The sequence below is a fragment of the Mus pahari genome, chromosome 19 (assembly GCF_900095145.1).
Source record: "Mus pahari chromosome 19, PAHARI_EIJ_v1.1, whole genome shotgun sequence".
In the NCBI taxonomy this organism is placed as follows: Eukaryota; Metazoa; Chordata; class Mammalia; order Rodentia; family Muridae; genus Mus; species Mus pahari.
In genome coordinates, this window is record NC_034608.1 from 557,416 (window position 1) to 568,044 (window position 10,629).

The 10,629-nt window shown below is 51.2% G+C and overlaps 2 protein-coding genes across 7 annotated transcripts in view; one reads left to right on the forward strand and one right to left on the reverse strand.

The window, feature by feature from the left end:
* Mboat7 (membrane bound O-acyltransferase domain containing 7) overlaps positions 1–7,110 on the reverse strand; it is a 15,241-nt gene extending 8,131 nt beyond the window's left edge. Inside the window, exons 1-5 of one of the 3 annotated variants that reach the window (XM_021219287.1) lie at positions 6,328–7,110; positions 5,597–5,675; positions 5,363–5,492; positions 4,762–4,888; positions 1,675–1,834 (exon numbers count right to left, since the gene is read on the reverse strand). In XM_021219287.1, coding sequence (XP_021074946.1) covers positions 1,675–1,834; positions 4,762–4,888; positions 5,363–5,492; positions 5,597–5,672 — 493 coding nt within the window. In that variant the 5' untranslated portion in view covers positions 5,673–5,675; positions 6,328–7,110. Of the gene's footprint in view, positions 1–1,674; positions 1,835–4,761; positions 4,889–5,362; positions 5,493–5,596; positions 5,676–6,111; positions 6,241–6,327 lie in introns of those variants that run through there. The other 2 variants (XM_029531827.1, XM_029531828.1) reach the window with 2 other exon arrangements.
* Positions 6,990–10,629, forward strand: part of Tsen34 (tRNA splicing endonuclease subunit 34) — a 7,888-nt gene continuing 4,248 nt past the window's right edge. Inside the window, exons 1-4 of one of the 4 annotated variants that reach the window (XM_021219290.2) lie at positions 6,990–7,516; positions 8,219–8,465; positions 8,605–8,857; positions 8,993–9,250. In XM_021219290.2, the coding sequence (XP_021074949.1) occupies positions 8,223–8,465; positions 8,605–8,857; positions 8,993–9,250 (754 nt within the window). In that variant the 5' untranslated portion in view covers positions 6,990–7,516; positions 8,219–8,222. The other 3 variants (XM_029531831.1, XM_029531829.1, XM_029531832.1) reach the window with 3 other exon arrangements.

The following is a 10,629-nucleotide window of genomic DNA, read 5'->3' on the forward strand; positions in this document are numbered from 1 at the left end:
AAAAAGAAAAAGAAAAAGAAAACCAGGGCTGAGGTATATAGGTCAGTGGTAGAACATCTATCTAACATGCATAGGTTCTGGGTCCAATCCCCAGTATCACATACATCAACAGAGACAAATAAGCAATCTGACAGGCATGGTGGTGTACTCCCGTAATCTGAGGCCCTGAAAGGCTGAGCCAGGTCCTCAGTTTAATTAAGACAAGCCTGGATTATCTATAGAGGGAGACCCTGGCTCAGACAAAACAAAGGGGGCTGGAGAGATGATGAAGTAGAATGTTTACTGCTCTCCCAGAAGCCCTAAGTCTGGGTCCCAATCCATCTGTTAGGTGGTTTGTAACTGTAACTTCAACCCCAGGGGATCCAAATCCCTCTCCTGGCCTCTACTCGCATCGTGTCATGGAGAACATAGAGATAAGCAAGCACACACACACACACGCATATATTCTTAAAAATAAGTCAAGGCAAACAAAGCAAGAGGACTTAGTGGGTAAAGGCACACACACAGAAGTGACCATGGGAGTTGTGTCCCTGATCTTACAAGATGGCAAGCTAGAACCAATTTCAGAGCATTGTTTTCTGACTACCACATGCACACCAAAGCAGTCATGCACACGCACACGCACACACACACGCGCACACACACACACACACACACACACACACACACACGCGTGCGCGCACACACACACACACACACGCACACACACACGCACACGCACACACACACACAAAGAGAGGGAGAACATTTTAAAAATTAAAAACAAAAGGAACAAAGCCAACACCTATGAGGTATGTCTAGCAATGTAGCTCAGTTGGTAGAGAACCTGCCTGGCATGCCCTGGCATCAGTCCCTAGCACCAAATAAATCCATCATGATGACTTTCTGAATCAGGTCAGGTGGTATACACCTGTAATGTCACCTACCCAAGGAGCAAATCGAATGGCCAAGGCCTATATAGAGAGGTCTTATCTCAAGATAAAAAATGTTGCACGGCCTTGGTGGTGTACACCTTTAAATCCCAGCACTCGGGAGGCAGAGGCAGGCAGAGCTCTGTAAGTCTAAGGTGGGTCGGTCTACAGAATGAGTTCCAGGACAGTCAGGGCTACAGAGAGAAACCCTGTCTCGAAATAAAACAAAACACACAAAAAGGTACATAATTTACTTGTGAGGCAGAGGCAGGCAGATCTCTGTGGGTTTTGAGGCCACCCTGCTACATAGAGAGTTTCAGAATAACATACGCTATATATAGAGACCCTGTCTAAACTAAAACCAAACAAACCAAAAGGCTGGGATCTATAACTCAGTTCTTGAGCATTCGCCTGGCACAAACATTCAATCTTTGAACTACTCTGGCCCCAGCATCCCATTCCCCCAGAAAAAGATACATTTTCTGAAAACGAAAGATCCTGGGTAACAAATATTGACTCCATAGATGGCGGAAACCCAGGCTTACATAGGCCTATCTCCTTTAACTCTTCTGTTGGCCCCCTAACAGGAGAAAAGGAAGCAATCCTTCAGGGTTAGTTCCCACAGTAGACAGATATGCTCTGACAGGACAGTGGCTGACAGAGTACAGGTAGTCTAGGACAGAGCCGGGGACATAAAACAGGGACAGAACTCTGGGTAGAGTGAGGCAGAGGATGACCCAGAAGTGCTGGGCAGGCGACTTACCTGTCATGATCCCCACGTAACAGTAGCTATAGCTGAGTGTCTCCATCAAAGAGGGGACATCAGGCAGCAGGCCCAGGGTAGGCTCCTTGCTGAAGCCGGAGGCTATTTCCTTTCTCTGGGCCAGATGCAGATCTTGGACTTCACTGGCGAGACTCACCAACTGTGGGGAGAGAGAGGGAGGCAAGTGATTGGAGTCCCCAGGCCACCTTCACATCCATCTCATCTCAGCCTACGAGTAGAGCTGAGGTCCTACCTCATGGATGACACTGCATTTCAAGAGTGGTAGAAGGAACCATTAGTTGGTGGCTATAGTCGGGGCTCAGTCCTAGACCCTTTTTTTCTTCTTTTTCTTACTTTTTTTTTTAAAAAGAAAAGTTATTTATTTACATCTTAAATGCTCTCCTCTCTCCTAGTCTCCCCTCCCCCAACCCCCCTTTCTCCTCTGAGAGGGTGCTCCCCTGCTCCTCTCCCCACCCCCAGCACATCATGTTTCTGCAGGGTTAGGTGCTTCCTCTTCCACTGTGGCAGACAAGGAAGCCCTGTGTACTGGGGGAATTCGGTCCAGCCCATGGATGGGGTAACCATGTACGCTCTTTGGTTAGTGGCTCAGTCTCTGAGAGCTGTCAGTCTTCCTCTCTTCTATCTCTTTCTCTCTCTTTTTTCTTTCTGCTTTCATGCAACTCCACAGCTTGCTTGGTTGCCTGCCTGCCTGCCTGCCTGCCTGCCTGCCTTCTTGTTCTAGTACTTAGACAGCGGGCCTTGCAAACATTATGTAAGCGCTGTAACACTGAGCCACATCCCAGGCCCCTCTCCCCCCACCCCATTTTATATTTTGAAACAAAGACATGCTAAGTTGTTCAGGCTGGCCTTGAACTTGTGATCCTCCCAGCTCCTCTTTAGGAGAGCTAAGATGATATTCCTTTCTGACTCCACTGGGTCGGGGTGGAGGGTGTGTGTGTGTGTGTGTGAAGTCCCAACTGCCCTTCCAGATCTACTCAACCTACCTTAGCCTGAGACAAAACTCTTAAAAGGGTACACCTGTGTCCTTCTGCTTCGTGTTAGTCTCAGTGGACAGAGGCAAGAGAACCAAGCCAGCATTTTCCCCTACTTCTCCCTGATTTCAAGACGTAGGATGGGGTTCTAAAAACACTTTTCCCTTTTAGGCTTCACAACATACAGTTCTTCCCCTGACCCAGCTATTGGTCCAGCTTTTTATTTTATTTTATTTTAAAAGAATACTGTCTCCCTTTCACCAAGCCATTGTCATAAACCGAAACCCCCTGATCATCCTCAAAGCAACATGTCCCACGTGAATCTGAATCACTTGCCTACAGCCCACAGTGTATATATATCACGCTGCTTTCACAGTCACCTAGGCTTTTTTGTTCCCGACAGGGTCTTATATAATCCAAACTAATCTCAAACTCCTCACCCTCCAGCCTTCACTTCCCGAGAGCTGGGATTAACAGTGTTCACCGCCACGCCAGCCTTTCGGGTTTTTTTTTTTTTTAATCCCTTTCATTTGTGTGTCTCTGGGTTTATGGTCTATGTGTGCAGATGCCCAGAGGCCGGCAGAGGATGTCAAATCTCCTGCACTCAGTCTAGGTGTCAGGATTCAAACTTAGGTCCTGTGGACGAGCACTGCTCTCAACCACTGAGCCCTCTCTCTTAGCTGGTTTTTATTTTTGAGGGGAGGGGTCTTTTTATTTTTGGAGACAGGGCCTCTCTAAATAGCTCTCTTGTATACCAAACTGGCCTCAACTCACAGAGATCTCACCACCATGCTTTACTTTTTTTTTTAAGATTTATTTATAGTTTATATATAGTATTCTGCCTGCATCTGTGCCTGTAAACCAGAAGAGGGTACCAGATCGCATTATAGATGGTTACGAACCACCATGTGGTTGCTGGGAATTGAACTCAGGACCTTTGGAAGAACAGCCAGTGCTCTTAACCTCTGAGCCATCTCTCCAGCCCCATGCTTTATTTTGATAAAAGGATCCTATCTCAACCCATCTCATTCCATTCTACTTCAATTCTCTCCGCAGCCATGGCAAATTATTATCAAAGAGGCAAATTTGTTGTGTCCTGTCTCCAGGCTTAGAAGTCAAAACCAAGCTTCTTACTGAGGGATATTGTAGGCCACAGAGCCCCTTGTGGCCTGGATTCTGTTGCCTATTCAACCACGTTATTCAGAAAGTCCATGGATGTGGCAAGCATAGTTTGCAATGCCCAGCCTGTTCCTACCTACATGTGCAGGTCCTTATACACCCAAAAGGCACTTCTTCCAATGCACAGCTGACCAATCTCTGCCTAATGTTCCATCTGCCATAAGAACAAAGAATTCTGGAGAAACCAGTTCTCAACCTGGCTGGACTGTCCATGGCTAGGTTGCTGGAGCCTAGAACATAGGAAGAGCTCATGACTGTTGTAGTCCAGGCTAGGGACTGAGGACCAGTCACTTCTTGCCCTTTTCTTAGGTGATTAAGATTCAGACCCATGGCTAAGAATGTAGTTCATTTGGTCAAGTGCTTGCCCGGTGTGTTGAGGTCCTTGGCTTGAGTCCCCAGAACCATAATAAACCAGGCACAGTGGTGCATGCCTACAATTCTGGCACTCGGGAGCTGGAGGCAGAATCAAAAGTTCATTGTTATCTTTTCTTTGTTTGAGGCTACACGAGTCTCTGCTCCAGAAATGAAAAACCAAACCTGCACTTTGTCCCAGCTTTGCGCCCTTGGGCCAGATACCTTCTCTACAGAGTAATTTTCTCCCTGGAGGACGGTTTGCTACAGACTCAAGGAGAGCATGTTAGCAAAGCACACCGGGAAGGTACACACACGCTAGGTGTGCCAAATGGCTTGTGATAGAGCACTCAGGTTACCTCCTTACCCTGCAACAAGTGGAGAGGTGAAGACCTGCTCCAGAGGATGTGGGAGGTGAACTCTGTCCCCAGGGAGTAGGGAAGTCCCAAGCTTAGGGTTTGTGAGAGATAAAACTCCCTCCCCTACTATGAGAAAGTCTGGGAGAAAGCAAGGAGCCCCCCAGCTCCCAGGGAGACTAAAGAAAGTAGTTTTCACCAAGTCTCACCTTCAGTGTTAACAGCAGCTGGACAGCATTGGTGAAGGGCGTGGGTGTGGGCAGGCCCAGCAGGCTGAGGGCTCGGAAGAAGAGGAGATAGGAGAAGGTCCAGGCAAGAGCCAGGGCATGGCAGGAGCTAGGACAGAGGTGGGAAGTCATAGTGTTGGGTACAGGGACCTTAGCCTCTGTTTCCTTCTCCTGAGTCTGGCTTCATTACCCGCCCCACCCCTACCCCCATTCAGACAGAAAAGAAGAGGTGAGAAGACTGGAGGGTGACAGAGACAGGAGAGGCACAGCCAGAGATAAGAAAAGAACGAGGGGCATTGAGAGAAGCGTCCTGAAGAAGGTATTTCAGATCCTCTAAGATCCAGAGCTCAGGACTTGGTTATGGAAGTCTGCCACACGGATATCTATCGAGGACTGGGGCAAGACACAAGGGCGAGAAGGTACAGAATAAGGTGGGAGAGGAAGAAAAATGGCCAAGGCATAGAGACACGGGAGATTAACAGGAGACAGCAAGAGACTAAAGGAGAAGAAATGGAAGACCCGAAGAGGGCACAGGTTGCTGCTTCTCTGCACCCTTTTTCCTTTCTCACCACCCAGTTCTCACCAGGGCTGGGCCTGGATGAGGGCCCAGGTTCCCAAGATGGTGATCAGAGAATGCAAACTGTGGGGGCCACAGGTGAATAAGGTGAGCCCCAGGCCCACAGCTGCTGCCCCCCATCTCTTCAGCCCAGGTCCTGAAAGGAAAAGGTAAAGTATAAGCCTAGAACCTTCGGGAGGGGTGATTCCCCACCCCAGCTCCCTCACCCTAATTTTCCACTAGACAAGGAACCTGACTCACCAGCTTTCTTAAAGAGGAAGCCAACGGGGATGGAGATAAGAAGGACCATTAGATATGTCCATTCTTCGGGTGTCATGGTCTGGGGGGGGGGGGGAGGAAGGACTCACAGTGAGAACCAGTATTCCAGTCCCTTCCTCTTTTGAAGACAGTAGAATCCCCTACTTTTGAGAACCCATGCCTCCAGCTCACCCCTCCTTCCAGGACCCAAGAATTAAGCCCCCACCCCACCCCTTTGCCAATGATGAAATCAAAAGTACTTCTACTTCCATTTATGACCCACACCTTCCGGCCAGAAAAACAATCCTCCACAAGACCCCTCTTCTCTGAGAGCCCAGGAATCTATCATCCCCACCCTCTGGAGTACACAGGAGCCCTTCAAAGTCCTGTCTGAATCCCCGATTTCCTCTGCGTCTTACAGGACCCAAGAACCCAGTACTCCTACTCCCGTCCAGCTCGGAGAAACCCAGCATTTAGCATCCTGTTTTCTGAGCTCTAGGCTCCACTCTAACCCGTACCTCGGAGAGAAGGCAAGGACCCCCCTGTACGATCTGCAGGCACCTTTCGTAGCCCAGCCCCGCGCAGCAGAAGCCCAGCGTGTATCCGATTCCGCCTCGGCAGATCCACAGGCGGTTACGCCACCCAGCCGGGCCACGCTCCGGGCGCTGTCCCTCCCTGCACCCCGCCACCCTACGATCTTCGTGACGCCGCCATGCAACCCAACCTGGGCCCACCTGAACCGTCCGCGGGCCGGGAGACTGCGGAGCCCCCTTCCCAGACCGCCTCGGCTCGGGCCACGCCTCCCCAGCTCAGCACGCCCCCGCACTGCCCGTTCTGGAGGGCGCCGGCAGGGCTGCGCGGTCCAGGCCCCGAGAGCCGCTGCTGTACGAGATACAGCACCGCAAGAAAGGTACCCAGAACACCAGTCTGCCGCAAGATGCCTGTGGCGATCTTTCTAGGAGGCCCCCGGGCAAAGAGCTGCCAGTACGTGAAGGGGCGGGGTTTCGGGTCAGAGAGGCGGGGCCAAGATCTTCGAGTCCCGTTGAGACTTGAGGAGGAGGAGGGACCTGGAGCTCAGCTTTCGGAAAGAGACGGACTTTCAGCTTCGGATTCCTTCGGGCACACTCGGTCATTCAAGCTCTCGGCTTGGAGGTGGTGCCACAGCTTCGGCTTACTTCGGAGATAGCCGAGATCCAAAGTCACGGCTCGGAATTAGATGCATTTACAAACTCGGCCGGATGTAGGCGGGACCACACGCTTCGGCTTGTTTCGGAAATAATCGGGTCCAAACGTCGTTGTGTAGTGTTAGCGGGCTCAGGAACGCAGCACGAAGTAGGCGGGACCGCATGCTTCGGCTTACTTCGGAGATAGTCGGAATCAGCCGGGGTCGGGGAGTCAAAGAACCACGGGATGTGGGTGGGATCGCATATTTGGACTTACTTCAGAGAGCTGAATGCTTTTTCAGGTTACGGTCAAATGCTAGTGAGGGCAGAAGTTTTGGTCTAACTTTGGAAATAGACTTGGCTTAATAACAGGCAGAGCTAATAGCTTATCGAAATATCAAGTCTTGTTTTACGGGAGGAAGGCGGAGCCACAGAAGACCGGAAAAAGGCGAAGGGGCGGGGCCTACATGACTCGTGGATTTGGGGGCGAGGCCAGAGCAATGACCCTCAAGGTCCCACTTGTGCAGACCGGAGTGGCAGTGAGGGCTTTCTCGGCTTTTCCGCTTCGCTGACCTGACGGGATGACGGAGGACGCGCTACGTAGGGCCAGCTCCGCCTTAGCCGAGTGTTGGTGTTGGCTAGGGGTTGACTTATTACCTCTGCCCGAGGACAGTACGACAGATTGAAGGGGAGCCACGACGTGCACTGCACCTCGAGTGCGACTGTGGATTCAATCGTAGGCGTGAACTCCTTAAATTGGGTAGGAAGTGGGCGGGGCCACAGCTGGAAGAATGACGGGATCTGGCTAGGCTCGAAGGCTGAACCTCTTGCAACTTAGAGGGGGTGGCTGATTCTACTGAGCCGAGATCTCCTGCATGCGTTCCGGAATAGAGTCGAGATCTTCCGAAGGTTGAGACGCTTGCGTTCGGGTAGGCAGGACTCCCGATTGAGCCGAATTTAGGATGCTGGACCACCGCAAGTCAGGACTGGGGTTTCTTTTAAAGTCCGACTCAGAATAGGCGGGAAAGGCGAATCTGGGAACTTCGAAAGGGGAGGGGCTGGGCTCCAAGTATTTAGAAGAGGGTGTGGCTTGAGCAAACCACCCTACACTGAGGTTCTGAGATTTAATAGACGCATAAGAAAGAAGACACCCACTTTGCAAAAAGGGTGGTGCACCACTATGGCCGGAGGTCTCTCTGAGGGGACGAGAGATGGTGGTACAGCTTTGGCAGAGAAGATGGTCACCTGGAGCTGAGGGGGAGCGGAACAGTGGGACCTGGGTGAGGGGCGTGGTCTTAACTGGTCCTTACCGGGTCGATCTTGGCCTGGGGGGGGGGCAGGTGGCAATCCCAGCCCCGCCCCTTGGGGGGTGAGGGGCGGGGTCTTGCGCTGAGGGCGTGGAAGACTTCAGTCGGGTCGGTGGGGCCGTTTGGGTGACCGCGACGCACCCCCCACTCCGCAGGAAGATGCTGGTGGTGGAGGTCGCTAATGGCCGCTCGCTGGTGTGGGGAGCCGAGGCCGTGCAGGCGCTGCGGGAGCGCCTGGGAGTCGGGGGACGCACGGTGGGCGCCCTGCCCCGCGGGCCCCGCCAGAACTCGCGCCTGGGCCTTCCGCTTCTGCTGCTGCCCGAAGAAGCCCGGCTCCTGGCCGAGATAGGCGCCGTGACCCTAGTCAGCGCCCCGCGCCCGGATCCCCGCAACCATGGCTTGGTAAGAAACGAAAGGCCCCTATAGTGGGAAGGCCTGTTCTAGAAAGACGCTGTTGGAAGGTTGTAAACTGGTCAGAGTTCCTGTCTTCCTAAGGGACTGCAGGATGTGTCTTGGGGTTCCAGTTAAGTTTACTTCTCAGGCCCTAGCATCGTTCAAACGCCAGCAAGAGCAGAGTTTCCAGGATCAGAACACTTTGGCAGCCGAGGCGCGGGAGACCCGGCGTCAGGAGCTTCTAGAGAAGATCGTAGAGGGCCAGGCTGCCAAGAAGCAGAAGCTGGAACAGGATTCAGGGGCAGATGAGGAAGGCCAAGAAGCCGGTGGAAGTGAAGCTACCCAAGGGAGTAGTGAGACCAGTGATGATGGCCAGGCTTCTGCGGAGCAGGAGGGAGCAGGTGAGATTTTAGGATTTAGAGTTAAGATTTGGGGCAGGAGGGAGGGAAGCTCTGGAGAATTTTAGTTGGGGTTTTCTGGTGGTAAGGAGACCCTGTGGACTCATCGTTTTGTGTACATCGCCCCTCCACCCCTAGATTCTTCATCTCCCCAACCAGGACCTTCAAATGGGGTGACTCCCTTGCCCAGATCAGCCCTGCTTATCCAGCTGGCCACTGCCAGGCCTCGGCCTGTAAAAGCTAAGCCTCTGGACTGGCGTGTGCAGTCCAAAGACTGGCCCCATGCTGGCCGTCCTGCCCACGAGCTGCGCTACAGCATCTACAGAGACCTGTGGGAGAGAGGTTTCTTCCTCAGCGCTGCAGGGAAGTTTGGTGGTGACTTCCTGGTCTATCCTGGTGAGTTTGGGTTGGGGCTCTGGTGGCTGTACCTTTTCTTTTCTTTTCTTTTCTTTTTCTTTTTTTCTTCTTTTCTTTTTGGTTTTTCGAGACAGGGTTTCTCTGTTTAGCCCTGGCTGTCCTGGAACTCACTTTGCAGACCAGGTTGGCCTCGAACTCAGAAATCCACCTGCCTCTGCCTCCCGAGAGCTGGGATTAAAGGCGTGCGCCACCGTCCCCGGCTGGCTGTACCTTTTCTAATGGTGTTTATTTGTTGTGCATTTTCTCTTTTGTCCCATCTCTTCTCCCAGGGGACCTAAAACAGGACAACAAATATGCCAGAATTCTCTTGAACTCATGGAGGGCAGTCCTGTCAGACACAGGTTCTCTTCCCGTAGCCAAAATTAGCTTGGAATTTGCTATACTGCACAGACTAGCTTTGGAATTCGACGTCTTCCTTTCTCTACCCCCCAAGTGCTGGAATTGCAGGGATGAGTCACAACACCTGGCTTAATGTAGTAACCTTTCATAGATACTGTCTGTGATCTAGAAATTGATTTAGAAATCCTTACATACGTGCACAAAACATGTGAGCGCATTCGCTGCAGGATTCTTTAGGGAAGTTACTGATAAATTAGGAAGAAAACATAGTAATTAAGCTGGAAGAAATGGTGTATGCCTTTAGTTCCAGCCAAGCTGCATAGTGAGACAGCCTCAAAACAAAATCCAGAAAAACAATAACAACAAACAACAACAACTACAACAAACCAGTTGTGGCCAGGCAGTGGTGGCGCATACCTTTAATCCCAGCACTCAGGAGGCAGAAGCAGTCACATCTCTGTGAGTTCGAGGCCAGCATGATGTCCAGGACAGTCAAATCTACACAGAGAAATCCTGTCACGAAAAATCAACCAAACCAAACCAAACCAAACAAACAAACAAAAAACCCCAGCTGTCTGGGAAACTATCAATGTTAGTTGTCAGAGAATTAACGTATAGGGTTAGAGTTGGGTATTGTGCATGCCTCCAATCTCAGCTCTAGATAAGTGGAGACATAGCCAGTTTGAGGCTAGCTTTGTCTACATGGCACCTCATCCTAACAAAGAAAAGAAAAAGATGGCCACATGTGATGGCCAGCTTTGTAATCCTAGCACTTGAAAGTCTGGGACAGAAGGACCTGCATAAGCAACATAGTGAGTTCAGGCCAGCCAGGGCTGGGTCTCAAGGCTGTCTGGAAAAAAAAAAAAATAAAGTTGTAGGGTCATCTATGTGAAAAGTACAATTAAAAATGGAAGAAAAAAAAAAAAAGCCAGGCGGTGGTGGCGCCTTTACTCCCAGCACTTTGGAGGCAGAGGCAGGTGGATTTCTGAGTTCGAGGCCAGCCTGGTCTATAGAGTGAG